A 14,640-nucleotide genomic window follows, 5' to 3' on the forward strand; every position below is an offset into this window, starting at 1 on the left:
GATATTTTCACCCTTCTCTGGTGTATACACAGGGTGATTCGCCGTATTTATAAGGTGTATCTTTAAGGACAATTTTTTTACAAAAAAATTGGATTTTTTTACATTTTCGGAATATTTATTTTATTTTTTTACCGATGATTGACAATGATCCTGCCGTTTCTCTAAATGTAAGTATTTTAACATAGGATAGAACATTTTAATGAACAGTGCTTTGCATAAAATGAATAAAATGAAAAATATATGAACAAACCAAACCAAACAAATCGGTTATTTTAAATTTACTAAACGTTCTCCAACCCTGTGTGAGTACATCTCAATTGCAAAACCTCTAACAAGGAGTAGGGGACTCAAAACCTCCAAATCTTTTCTGAATGTTTATTTCAAAAAATAATTTTGTTTAAAAATGGGGCAACATTTTTCGGTTGTGGTACTACTGTGTTAAAAAAGCACAAAATTTATTTAGCTCAACGCTACGGAAAGGGTAATAATTATTGTTATCGGAAAATATGATACTTTAACAACAGCAAAGACTATGATATTAATCAAAATTAATAATAACCATCTATCAAAGAATGAAGTCGAATTGATATTAGCATTAGGACTTAAAATTCAACCATATTTTCATGTTTTTCTTAATTTTCTTTAGAATGGTATAGAAATTTGGAAAAGTATCAACGGGATTAACCAGTTTAGAAGGAGCAAAAATTTTTATGAAGAATGCATTATTCTCAAAATGTCAATAATAAAAAAGTTTTTCCGCTTGTAAAGACAATCCGGGGACATTCTGTATAATGTCATTAGGACATTTTTTTTAAATGGATAAGGCGGGTTTTGCAACTTGACGCCTCAAGTAAAAACTGCATATTCCAAAGTTTATTGTAACACCACATCTTTTTTTTTTCTTGTATTATGTGGTATAGGTATAGGCCACCCTGTATACTACCAGTGTACACAGTACACATGTCGTTTTTCATTCCCCGCCAATGTGCAAACAATCGGTAATAAAACTACTTTGCCTATTGACGTTGCAATTATTTTTGCCGGTGAAATGGGGACTTGTAAAACACGAACCTATGTGCTATTACAGCCGTTATTTAATATACAACTCTTATGTATGTTACAGTTTTATTGCTTTGTCGCACGTTATATCGTTTAATATATGTCGTATGAATTAGTAACTTAGTCACCAATATTTTTTTTTTGTAAATCGTAGATCTGAAAATAGCAATTAAATTAATTACGGTATAGATCCATTTGGAACTCACTTTCACTCACACTCGCAATTAGTGGAATAAATTAGTGGTTTCAATTAGCGTAGAAGTTTGTTTCTCTACTTTAAATGTAAGCATTCAGACCATCAAAATTAGTGGTAGACATTTTTAATTAGTAGAAAAAGATATCAAACTTTTAACTTTTCCAATAAATATACATCAAAATTTTGTGAGAAATGTCATTTTGGACAGTCGTACTTGGCCCTATTTTGCTTCTGGTGTTTATCAACGACATTGCAAATCTAGACATTAGCGGTAAAATCTGCCTCTTTGCGGACGATACTAGTTTCACTTGCAGGGGCTCAGATGTTGCGGCACTATATGATACTATATCCAGTGACTTACGCACCGTTAAGTCTTGGTGCGATTCTAATCTCCTATGCCTCAACCTATCAAACACTAAAGTTTTGTCATATAAAAGTACTATACAACCTTTTGTACTTAATAACACCACTATTGACGTCGTGGACTCTGTGAAGTTCTTACGACTTGTTGTAGACAACTTGTTAAAATGGGACTTTCACATCGAAGCTCTATCAAAGAAACTAAGCGCCTGCCTGTTTTGCGCTAAGATTAGTTTCTAAGGAACTTTACTTCTCAACCTCTAGAATAGTCTATTATGCTCTTTTTGAGTCATATCTTCGTTATGCCCTTCCATTCTGGGGTACTTGCTGCGCAACAAAATTTGATCGTGTTTTCAGACTTCAAAAGAGAGCACTTCGATATTTATTGAGACTGAACAGTAGAACTCACTGCCAGAATTTCTTTAAAAATTTGAAAATACTGACTCTTCCTTCTTTATTCATTTTTGAATCCGTTTGCTTAATCCGCAAGCACATATCTGCTATTCCCGAAAGGCCATCTCATAACTATCCACTTAGAATGCAGAGCACGATCTTTATCTGCCAACCCCGAGCTCAGAACTAGTTAAAGGTTCAATACTGTACAATGCCAAAAAAATGTACAATCATCTGCCTTTGGATATCAAGTCGCTTTCATTCTTTCCCGCATTTCGCAAAGCTCTAAAATCATGCTTACTGGAGAGAGCCCTATATGCTGTAAACGACATTTTTGTTGATGTTTAATTATGAACAATTTTGAATTTTAAAATTTTGATCATCTCACACACTGGTCAAAGGTCAAGTATTTAATATTTTATAACTCTAAAATCATATCTATTTACTGTGTACTGCTAAAATTGTCCATGTATATTCTTTTTGCAATTTTAAAGACTTAAATTTTTTTGAATTGTATTATTTGTATTGTGTATTTTTTGTTGTTTGTATTTTTTTGTGATTTTGTTGTTTGTGAGTGCTTTGTCGATGAAGCTGTTTTGGCTTTTTCTACAATAAAGCGTTGTTTGTTTGTTGTTGGCCTGTGATTATCTTCCGTCAATGAGAGAAAATGTGGTTAGAAATCAAAAGTTGATTGTTTTATAAGCTTTTTTTATTTTTTAAATAAATATTAGGGAGGTTCTCTATGGGTTATTGATACAACTGACTAACGCCAGTAGTTCTTTGATTTATTTTACAATGACTTGTAGATATTAAGAGCCAATTGCGGCAAATTAATTTTCTTCACCTCCAACGACAGATTTCTGCCTAATAGTTTTTTTTATAAACCACACTACCACCTCTGCGAAACAGGACAATTAATTTTTCAAAGGACGCTTATCAGAATATTCCTATTTGGATATCTTTGAGCATAAGCTCTTGAGACCAAGAAGCAATTTAATTTTCTTCACAAAATAAAATCACTAATAAAATATCCATTCGTTGCGCCAGCAGATACTGCTTTATTTTTTTTGATAAAATAATGAATACTTTCTTATCAAACTATTGTAGGAAAATCTAAGTAAACTGTTATAAATTATAAATAATAATGTCCATAAACTAATGTCGACTTTGAAAATAATTACTGTCAACCCTAACCTAACCTAACTAGCCATCTTGATTGCAATCTTATTTAATTAATTTTTATTCAAAATCTGAGAGGTATAGGTATAGGAAACCCTAATAAAATAGTTTGAAAGAGCGTTCGAATCTGTTCGGTTTGTTTTAAAAAATACAGGGGTTGCATTTGAAGTAACGAAATTTTTTATACAAAATAAATCCTTAAATTAGATCAGTAATTTTTGATACCCCTGTATAAATTTAAGTAAGCAATACCATTTCTCAAAAAAGTTTATTTCTTTACCTTTAAACTCAGCACAAGAATTAATTCTGAAAAGTAATGTATAAGGTGTTAATAATTTATTCTATTGTAGCATGCAAATTTAAATATCTTTAAATATCTCAATACCCAAAGATTTTAAACATAACCCTTATAACAAATGCATTTTTTTGGCCCAAGAATCCAAAAATGAAATAAAATACCGGGTGTTCCATAAGAAAAAATATAACTTTGGTATGGATCTTGGTTCTGAAACACCCTGTATATTTTAAAATAATTTTAGATTGTGCACATTGCCTCCCCACATATACCCATAAAATATTTTATTTCTATATCTTTCCGTTTTCGTATAATCAACCGAGGCGAATGAGGTGCGCCACCCTGTATTTTTTTTGGTGGCATAAACGGCCGTATCTTTTTTTCGAGTTAAACTAGAAGTTTGATTTTTTTAAAGTTTCAAGAGACTGTAGATCTAAGTATGTGGTTTTAATTTCACCTCGATAGTTCCACGCGTTCCCGAAATAAAGGATTTTGACAGACAGGCAGACAACAAAGTGATCCTATACGGGTTCCATATTTCAGTTTGAGCCTACGGAACCTTAATAAGAAGGCTTTTCATTACTTTAGTTATGTTATTCTGTGTAGTCGGTTAAGACAAAGTTTGTGAAACGACAACAAGGGCCTTGTTAGTCACAATTGTTGACTCATTCGCCTACGCATGGATATTTTATAGTCTCGGAAACGGGCAAAGTTTTTCTTTCCGTAGTTTCGCCAGCCCCACCAAGGCGATATTACTGCCTAACCCTAATAAAGTTTGGTCGGCATGCTACTACTCTAACCGCCCCAAATGGAGAGCCGCAAAACTTTTCCTGTCCAGTAGGGATGTGTAAATGTATCGACGTGTTTTAGAATATCGATAATGAAATATTGTTTTACAAATAACAAAGTTCAGATTTTGGCGGTACGATCTGTGATTGTCACAGCGGCCGCTAGATGGCGTAGAGGGTCTAGCACTCGCCATAGTAGTACGATTTGTACTCAAATGCTATTCTCTGCTTTTCGTTTGTCAGATCGAGGGTTACAGCAAAGTCGGCCTGACGATGGAGATAAATCTCCGAAACCGGTCGTCGAATGGCTGTTCCCTTTGGTCTGATGAACTTAATGCAGAGAATAAGCATATATGTTAGGGTTTTCTGGGCCTTAATTTTTTGCTTCTTTCATTTTGTTTATTTATAAATACCCTACCAAGCCTCAGCTCCATCTACGGTAACGTAGATGAAGTAAGCATGTATATTATTTTTATTTACCCTTTCAATGGCAATAATGGGCTATCCTAGAGGTGTGTCTGGGTGAGGGTGAGTCCATGGTATGGAGGGCTTAAAAAGGAGATTTATCGGCAATGGGCAAATTTGAAATTTCTGTCCCCACTTTTAAGCAGCTTCCTCGGTTTGACAGCAGAGGCACTGCGATCGACTGGGATACTACATTTTCATTGTTAGTATACGATTTAATTGTGTTTTTAATAAAATTTATAGTTAATTTACTGAATTTTTAGCAGTACAACAATGAGTCGTGGTAGAAATTGCTTTGTACCTGGCTGTACAAGTGGGAATCCCAATAAAAACAAGGCAAATAAAGAACGGGGTGAAAGAAACCCAAGCCTTTTCAAAGCTCCTAATGTAAGTAGTATGACTATTTATTTATAAAAATTATGGATAGATGTTAAGAAAAACATTAAAATTATATACTGTCAGTGTACAGATTAAATTATAAACCAAATTAATAGGAAATATAGCCTAAAATCAACATGTGTATAACATAACCTAGGAGGCCTTGTTATAAAATTAAAATAATTTAATACTTACTAGGTGCTAAAATTACCTGTTGACATGTACCTATATTAACCACAGTTTGAACAGTGCTATTGAAAGTGAATATTAAATATTTATACTTCAAGATCGTATTCTCAAAATAACAGCTTTAATAGTGAAAAATGTTTTTTTTTTATTTTATTTAACAATTATATATCTTTTATTAGGATCCTAGCTTGCTACAGCAGTGGCAAAAGGCGATACCCAGATCAGACAAGACACTTAGCAGCAAAGATGCTGTTTGTGAACTACATTTTCTAGATGAAGATATTTTGACTCATTATGAGATCAAATTAACTGACGGAACTATCAGTAGAATTGAGCGGGGTAGACCATTATTAAAGGAGGGTTCAATTCCAAGAATTTTTCCTAACCTGCCTTCATATTTCTCTAGTAATAAAAGAAAGAGGAAACCACCATGTGTAAGGAGTGAAGCAACTGAAAAAGTTTCTAATTCAAAAAAAGTAAAAGGTCTGCCTATTAATCATGTTGAAAATTATTGTATTGTGGTTGATACTTTTGATTGTGTATATAAACCATTTAGAATAGTTTTTATGAATATGAATAAGCTCTTTAAATTAATATGTAGGTATATTGTAGCTAGGTATTTTTTTAGAATGCATTTTTTTTTAAATTGTAATTTTTTGTGTTCTTGATATAATATGATGTTCCTGTTTTATTTTTTGGCATAGTACATATAGATATTTAATATCTAAGTGCTAAATTGTATATTAAATTTATATATTGTATATTTTATTTATTAAATTTAGTGGAATTAGTTAATAGAAACAAAAGTTGTAATGTATTAATATTGCTAAATAAATATTTATATGATGAAATAAGTCAGCGTATATACATATTCACAACTCTGTATTTTTGTGCTTTTGAAATAAACTGAGTACATTATTTATTCATTAATATTTTATTTACAAACCTACCTTATATTAATAAAGTGAATATCAATAGAAAAACCTTTACAATTATTAGGTGACATTGAATATAATATATCTTGAATTTAATTGTCTACGAAACAGTGACAATTTGCAAAACTTTGCTAATGACATTAAAACTTACAATTCAACGCTAGAAAAAACGCTATTGAACACAGGAAACGTTTCAGCTCAATATACCTACTCTCTAGTTTCAGCTATAAAAAGTTATGGAATAGATAACACCGATCAAAGGGTGCAATGGTAACGTTCGTCTTCAGTTTCCATTTATGATTAAGTTATTCCTGATAAAATACTCTTAATTTTCGTTATTCAATCTGTCAATCGCCATAAAACCACTACTAGTTCGAAAGATTTTAATGTTTATTAAAATGGTATCACACTAAACTGCATGTAAACATGTCAATTTCAAATGTTTTAATGAAAAACTATGAACCTTTAAACTGCATCAACAAAACTATTAATAAAACACTAACACAATCACACCATAAACTATTTCATTCGCATTTCTCATCAAGAAACAATTACTGTTTACATCAAATCAAAGGTTGAACTGGTGATAAATTTGTTGCTGGAACTTCTATCTTTTTTGTACAACAGTTCTAGGGAAGATTTATTTTAGCAGCTTATATGTTTCTTCGGTCGTGTATGCACTAAAAAGAACCACATAATAAAACATTTTTATAATATCAACTTAGGAAAAGGATATATTAAACCGGCATCTAATATAACCTAACTAACTTTTCAAACTCAAATTTAAGGTTTTGTATTCACAATTTTAGCCACGCACATTGCTCAATTAGAAAAACCACGTTTCTAAAAGCTAACTCTGGTAAAAATATGCCCAAATATTAACTTGGCTCTATAATTTATAACAAAATAGTTATTCTTGCCATAAGAAGCTGTGTATTTCTAGTATCCCAATCATCACAAGCGCCCCTAACGGCGATTTTCGAACTTCATTTAGATCTCAAAAACTGGGCCCATAATTTTTGCGTTCGATTCGCCTCCTCCTTTTAGACTCCATATTAGCGACCCATGGTACAAAGAAAACAAGGTATGATCGATAGCGGCTCCATTTCGTTAAGTTTGCGCATACCACCTGTGACGTCATACGCCATACAAAAAATATCCATATTGTCCAATTGCCACTAATAAAAAAGACCTAAAATAAGGGAAGAATTAGGACATAACCCCAAAAGTTATGTTTTGACATCGAGCTTGACATTTGAAAAATTATTTTCACATTTTGACACAATCAAATTTCACAGATGACACATTCTGTTTGACAATTTGAAATTGGCGCGCAGAGCTTGCCGACCAATGGTGCCGTTTATCACCTGTGACGTAATGACCAACCTGCGCAATATCATACCTTGTATTCTTTGTATCATGGGGTGAGTCATAGAGAAAGGTAATAAAAAGAGAGTGGCAGATTCAATTATGACGAATGGCATCGCATTTTGTTTTCCTGTCGCGCAACTCAGATCTCCTAAATTTGTCCAAATTGAGCTACGACTGACGATTTTGCTTCCATCTTCCTCTAACGCAACTGCACAAGCCATGATCGGTGTGGACGTTGTGTGTTGTCTCTATCATAACTTTATTGGAAATTGGGGCGTGGACAGAAAAATTGTTTGAGTTTCTAGGATTTTATCTTCGAAAGATGAATTTGCCAATTAACCATTTAAAAATTTTAGTTGTCTGTTTAATAATATCATAATTTGTTTTAAAATATTTAATTATACCCACTTAAATAATAACAAATTCAACTTTCGTCGGTGTATTAGTTAATAGCATCAATCAAAGTTTCAAATAAATTCAAAGTAAAGCAAGTTGAATAAAATTCCCCGGCGTATTCGCCAATTTTTTTTAAATTAGTTTGTCCTGTTGTCACAGCAGCGCTAATGAATGCGATTCCAATTTTTACTACGCAATCTGCTTCTCTCTTTTTATTATCTTTCTCTATGGGGTGAGTCTTAAATAAGTGCAAATATTTTCAGGGCTGGTAGATCTCGATAAAATAAACATATTTTTACCGTTTTTCAAACAAATCTAAAATAACCAAGTTATTTCACTTTGATAATTAAACAAAAACGATTTTCTGCTTAAATTTTGAGAACCACCGGATCTTTTCTTGGTTTTCTTTCTTGTAAATTTAATCTACTATCTATGTTATCATATCATCAAGAAATTTTGTCTTTTAACTAAAAACTAAAATAAAAAATCAAAATATTCCAAATTTCCGAAAAAAATTTCGCGGAAAAAACTTCATAATTGTGTTTTTGGGATCGAAATGCAGTACTCCTAAAATTGTAGGACTTATTTAAGATTCACCCTGTATAGCCCATTAAGAACACTATGAGCATGATTCGGTCTGGAAAATAGTAAAAAAATATATCGATATTAAAAAAAACGGACATTCCTAGTCCTCCAACTTTGGCCCTCCACCCGTTCGACCAGTCATCGTAAAAACGGCGCCTGCCAGCCTGGCGTCCCGACGCGACGCTGCCGATGCCGTACCTGCGACAATTCAGTTCTCCTTTACATATCCCCGTTGTCCCCGATGACGTAGCGACGTCCTTAAATATTCATATCGTCGGCTGTCAGTAGCTAGATTAATGGCCTTTGGAAGGATGAGTTGTAAGAAAGGTTAAGTATTGTTTTCGGTCTGTCCAAAACTATTATCAAAAATAGAAAGTCATTTTGGAAACTTCCATATCGGAAATAACCATTTCTATGAGGATTTTCTGGATTGGAAAGATTTTTACACAGGAGTATTCTCGTGTTCCCGAGATAAAGGGTCTTCACAGTCAGATGGACGGCCAACAAAGTGATCCTATCCCAAGTAGCATTTTTGGATACATTTTTGGTAATGTAACAATAATTGTGTCTATTTCTTGACACAAAATGGAAACATTTTTGAAACCTATATATTTTATATGGCTTTTTAACATGTGTCCAATGTGGTGGCACTAGCCGTTTCCCCATCCCTTAATTGCGTAAATATAATCGATTTTTGCTCTGAAGTTTGTAACGTTTTTAGTTCGTTACATGTTTTTTTTATATATAATATATGATGTTTGGCCTATCATCACCGGATTCCCTCTCGTTCAGGCCGGATAGTTTATTTGACGCGTAATTTTTACGTTCCCTAGTCGCCAACCCTGTTATCGTTCGACACAACCCTGTTACAATTCTGTGGAGGCGCGCGCTGTCGACAAGCAAATATCGGTCGATGAAGAACAAATCGAATAAAATTGTAAATTTCATTTTTTTTTCTAGAGATGACAGTTTGAAAAGTTAGGTTACAAGTTGGTAACACATTTTTATTAAAATGGTCATAATTTGAATTTTTGCTATTCGATTTGTAGGGGTATGTTTATAATGTATTTATCATAATGAAAAAGTGTTAAGATCTTAGGTTAAGATCGTAGATGATAGATGATATTTATGTCAAAAAGGTATTCGCAAGTAGTTTATTACATTTTATTTTTTTCTTCCAACCTGTAGCCTAATTTTTCAAACTGTCACTGTATTTAAAACAAGTTGTTTACAAAATGGTAACAAAAAGACCTTGGTGTAAGTGCAAATAGCCCCGACCGGAACAAGGTGGAGGCTGCTTTCGCACATTATTAGTACACATGTATTTAGTAAAGGATAGCTTTGACAATTTTTGTTAATTTTGAAATATTATTAAACCACCAATAAATATATCTTGAAAATGTCACAAGGACTGTATTTTAGTTGGATTGATGCTAAATATCCATGTTATTTGTTAATAAGCTTAAAAAAATAGTAATTTGCATTTCGGTGATTCCTTTTAAAAATTGCTGGATTTTCAAAAAAAATTTGTAGGTCACTGCGTTAAGATAATAAACTATTCTTTATTGATTCTGATAGAGTTTTTCATTCTCTTTAATTTTTACCTCTTAAAGTTTTTCGCTATAACGCTGCGTTTTCGAGTTATTTATATTTTTTCCGAAAAAGTACCAAAATTCAAGATGGCGGCCGATTTTTTTTGATGACGCACACATCGGACAAATGGGGACTTTTAGTATGTGAATAAGGGTTACTAAGACTAACTATTTTCAATGGTCGCAGCTTTCTAAAAAGTTTTGCAAATTCAAAATTATTTGCACTGGCCTAATATGAATCAAAAATGTGACAAAACTGTTTCGCAATCTCAGCAGAGATTTTGTTTCGATTTTGTGTCTAAAAATGCTACTTGGGATAAAGGTTCCGTTTTTTCCCTTTGAGGTACGGAAGCGCCTAAAAACGCTTTTTCGAACAGCGCCTGAACTTCAACGCAAGATTTTGATTTATTTGAAAGTTACTTCACGACCGCGATCCTTCTAGTATTAATTAAATAAAATAAGTGTTGTGCAAGGCCGTCGATGATTTATAATCAGCCATTGAAATTAATTATCCGGAAAGTTTGGGACGATGGCGCCAGCGGCAATTCCATTTTCAAAATTTTGTTTCGGCTTTTTCCCCGAGTGATTTATTATCTCTTTTATTTCTTGCGAATTAAAGCAATTAGAGGTCTGCCTACCCTTCTAAAACTAAATTTCTCGTGTCTTGTCTGGCGGAACGCTTTACTAGCTGTAGCTAAAGCTTAAAATCGTCGAATAAAGGAATTGGGAAGATAAGCAACCTAATGGGCGATTTGATTTCCGCTTAGGTCGCAAGTGCTGTACGGTGTAGACACCAATCGTTCTGCGGCCAACGCATAAAACACTTATTTTCTCTAATTAGGCCAGCGAAGGCATATCGAAGACGGTGTGGAACTGAAAGCGACAGTCTTGCCATATTAAAATGTCTAATATCTGTAATACGTTTGATGAAAATATTTTTGGATGAAAAATCCGCGTTTATATGTACAGTGGTGGCCAAAAGTATGGAAACTTTTTTAATTTGTCATTTATGCTGAGAAATTAAAATATGAAATAAAACGACTTATATAATCGTGACCTACAAATAATTTCCTACAAAACCTAATACATTTAAATAAAAAATTACAGCTATCAAAAAATATATAAAAAATTATAATATTTTCTTGGTCAAAAGTATGGAAACTTAAGAAGAATGTTTATTAAAATTCAAGATAATATAAAAATTACTAATATTTAGTGGAATATCCCTTTGAATTAATTATTTCTCTACATCTTCGTGGCATCGAATCGATCAATCTCGTACAATCTTTACTGGAAATGGCCGCCCATTCAGTTTTTAGCACTTCCCATAATTCATTTTTATTTGAAATAGAATGGCTTCGAATTTTCCTATCCAAATGGTCCCATAAATTTTCTATGGCGTTAAGATCCGGAGACTGTGAGGGCCAATCCATTAGTGGAACATTATGTTCATTTAACCAATTTTGAACAAACTGAGATTTGTGCTTGGGATCATTGTCTTGCTGGAACAACCATCTGAGTGGCATTTCTTCATCAGCATGAGGCAGCATATTATTATCCAATATGTCTTTGTACAAAAAACGGTCCATTATCCAACCTGAGCGAGAGGACCAACACCTGAGCGAGAAAAACACCCCCACACCATTATACTCCCACCCCCATGTTTTACTGTGAGCATCTGGTACTTATGGCTGTACCGTGTACCTTTTGGTCTTCGGATATAACGTCTCCCGTCACCACCAAACAGTTGAAACTTGCTTTCGTCGCTAAACAGTACATTCCATTTCTGATAAGACCAGGTGAGATGATCTTGAGCAAATTTAAAGCGGGCCATCCTATTTTTCTTTGATATTAGTGGTTTCTTCACCGCGACTCTTCCAAAAAGTCCCATGTCATCCAACCTTCTTCTCACCATGCGTGCAGACACCGATATCCCCTTTCACCCATTTCTCGAGAAATGTCTGTGGATGTTTTTCTTGGATCTCCCATTGATATTCTCTTCATTACTTTCATTGTCCTGTTGCACAACTTTCTTGGTCTTCCTGACTTAAAAGCTGTTGAAACGTTCCCTGTTTTATTAAATTTACGAATTATTTTCGAAACGGTGCTTCTTAAAATGTTTAAATTTTTACTTATTTGAATTTGTTTATAACCGCTCTTGTATAATTCAACTATTTTATTTTTTAAATCCGTAGAGAAATATTTAGACTTGGGCATGATGTTTATATTTATCTGAAGTAAGTCGTACCGTTTATCAGCTTAAACTAAATAATTTTAATGTATTTATTTATGGTTTCCATACTTTTAGCCACAAGAAATCTATTGTCTCCTACAAAAACTGCTAAACAGATTTTTTTCGCTGTGTAATTTTTGGAATACTTTTATTTGCTGATAAGCTGTTCGTTTATATTCCTGAGAGTTTAAGCATAGCAATATTTTCTGTGATATTTTAAAAAGTAAAAAGTTTCCATACTTTTGACCACCACTGTATATTGAAAATGGATTCGTGTCAAACATAGAATAAACAACAAAAATAACTTTTTATAAAATATATGTAAAATATCCTTCTATTGTTAAAAACATGCCAAATCTTTTTGCAAAATGCCGAGTTATTCGATACGTCTGCGACATACTCGTATATGTATACAGTGGACACACGAGATTTTCTGGTCGGATTTGATGAGAAAATAAGAGCGGGAATCAATTGCTAGCCGGGGCACTTTGGCAAACACATAAAGTAGGGGAAAGGCGCGTCTTTCGGGAAGAATTAGGGGCGGTGGTGGTCGTAGGACCGGCGAATTTACGACCGGACGAACGGACAGCCTGGACGTCGGACTGGACGATCTACGACCCACTGCCAACATACGGAAAGAGAAGGACGAATAGGATATTAGGAGTCTTAGGAGTTATTTATTGAGTCTCAGGTGGAAGAAAGAGAGATTATATCGATTCTAATTGTTAAACAAACGCGACACTTTCTCAAAATTAACTTTCTAAAACCTATAATTATTTATAGGAAATTTCTAAAAATTACTTAGATAACCTAATCAAAGTTGTTTTTTCATTGTCCGTCATAAATTGAAAATTAAACATCATAAGAATAATTAAAAATCCATTTCAAGTCTTTTTATATGATACACCACATTATAGGATTAACTCAATTCAAAATTTGAACCGTTGTTCCTTGCATAAAGATCCTGTTTTTGTGATTTAATTAAAAATATACAGCTTTCAGAGTATTCTCTTCTGACAAATTAGTAAAAGTTTTAAAAAATCTACAAAAAAATTGCTCTTGTAGAAGACTGGGTCTTAAATGTTCTTCAAAGTGTGGTCAGTACTACGGAATTAGTTGCACAAACTTTTGTATTTTAGTTGAGGACGCAAATGACGCTCAGGATGATGTCATGGCAGATTTTATTTAATAACTTTAATTTAATAATATTTTTTTAACAATAATTTTATTTAATAAATAATATCTAAATATTATTTGTAATTATTTTAATGCTTAAATTTATATTCTTGCCAAGGTTCACCTATATTAACACTATACTGTTAACACCATATGGTGCAAGTATACACTGGGCGAGACGACCCGAGACGCCACAAAAAATTAACGATTTGTACATTGTTATTGGTTAGAACCGTTATTTTTTGTCACGTCTCGGGTCGCCTCGGCGAGTGTGTACTTCCAGCAATAGAGTTAACACAAAAATTATAGCTGATTGGTTTAAAAAAACTGGAAAATTTATAAAACATATGCTCTATCTCTATTACTATTTATTTTAGAGAAAAAATGATTGAAGGTAAAATATTCTAAATTTAATTCTCTACAAAAAACGTATCTTTAGTTTTTTCGAAAAAGGTTATGTAAACGGAGATATCTAAAAAAAACTAAAAAATACAAGATGGCGTGAAGAAAAACAATATGGCGATATTATATATAACTTGGTAATATTTGAGGGGTAGTTTCATCTCGTTGGAATTTGACTTTCGAATAATCCGTTTGTCAAAAATAAGCTTTTTTACGTCAAGCAGTTTAAGCAGAATCGTGGTTAAGAAATTACCCAACTTTTTGGAACACCCTGTATGATTTTTTAAAAAATTTCAAAATATATAAAAAAAACAAATAAATTATGCTTGTCCTAGCGTTTTCCCGAAAGACTAACCGTTTTTTAAATAAAAATATATTGCAATATTTGAGGGGCGTTTTCACCATCTTGAAATTTGAGATTCGAGAAACCCCTCCTTACGAACCTCTACACCCCACAGTCAATACGTTTGCCAAAAATCAGCTTTAAACGTCAAGCAATTTAAGCAGAATCGTGATTACTCAATGGTCATATTTGATGAAACACCCTGTATAAATTTATAAAAAATATTAAAATATGTAAAACAACAAAATAAAATATACGTGTTTAAGAGTTTTTCCGAAAAACTCGCCGTTTTTTAAATAAAAAAT

General features: G+C 33.0%; 1 protein-coding gene and 1 long non-coding RNA gene across 3 annotated transcripts; one reads left to right on the forward strand and one right to left on the reverse strand.

The window, feature by feature from the left end:
- Positions 1 to 4,810: 4,810 nt before the first annotated feature.
- On the forward strand, positions 4,811 to 7,072 carry LOC115889244. 2 transcript variants are annotated; one of them, XM_030909198.1, is made up of 3 exons: positions 4,811 to 4,937; positions 5,002 to 5,122; positions 5,482 to 7,072. In XM_030909198.1, exons 1-3 carry the CDS (start codon positions 4,843 to 4,845, stop codon positions 5,968 to 5,970), a joined length of 705 nt encoding a protein of 234 aa, XP_030765058.1. In that variant the 5' UTR covers positions 4,811 to 4,842; the 3' UTR covers positions 5,971 to 7,072. The 2 variants fall into 2 exon arrangements, with proteins under 2 accessions (XP_030765058.1, XP_030765052.1); XM_030909192.1 differs by having other exon boundaries at positions 4,820 to 4,937; positions 4,999 to 5,122.
- On the reverse strand, positions 6,667 to 7,287 carry LOC115889261. The gene is made up of 2 exons (XR_004051407.1): positions 7,006 to 7,287; positions 6,667 to 6,917 (listed from the first exon to the last, which is right to left on the reverse strand). It is a non-coding gene; the product is annotated as an uncharacterized LOC115889261 (long non-coding RNA).
- Positions 7,288 to 14,640: the final 7,353 nt, after the last annotated feature.

The sequence above is a fragment of the Sitophilus oryzae genome, unplaced genomic scaffold, assembly GCF_002938485.1.
Source record: "Sitophilus oryzae breed Bouriz unplaced genomic scaffold, Soryzae_2.0 scaffold_1175_pilon_pilon, whole genome shotgun sequence".
NCBI lineage: Eukaryota > Metazoa > Arthropoda > Insecta > Coleoptera > Curculionidae > Sitophilus > Sitophilus oryzae.

Excerpts from the sequence above, each read along its gene's own strand:
- LOC115889244 (XM_030909192.1), top strand. The coding sequence starts at position 4,843 with ATGGGCAAATTTGAAATTTCTGTCCCCACTTTTAAGCAGCTTCCTCGG. Across the intron at positions 4,938-4,998 it reads TGGGATACTACATTTTCATT|CAGTACAACAATGAGTCGTG; the intron begins GTTAGTATACGA and ends CTGAATTTTTAG. Across the intron at positions 5,123-5,481 it reads GCCTTTTCAAAGCTCCTAAT|GATCCTAGCTTGCTACAGCA; the intron begins GTAAGTAGTATG and ends ATCTTTTATTAG.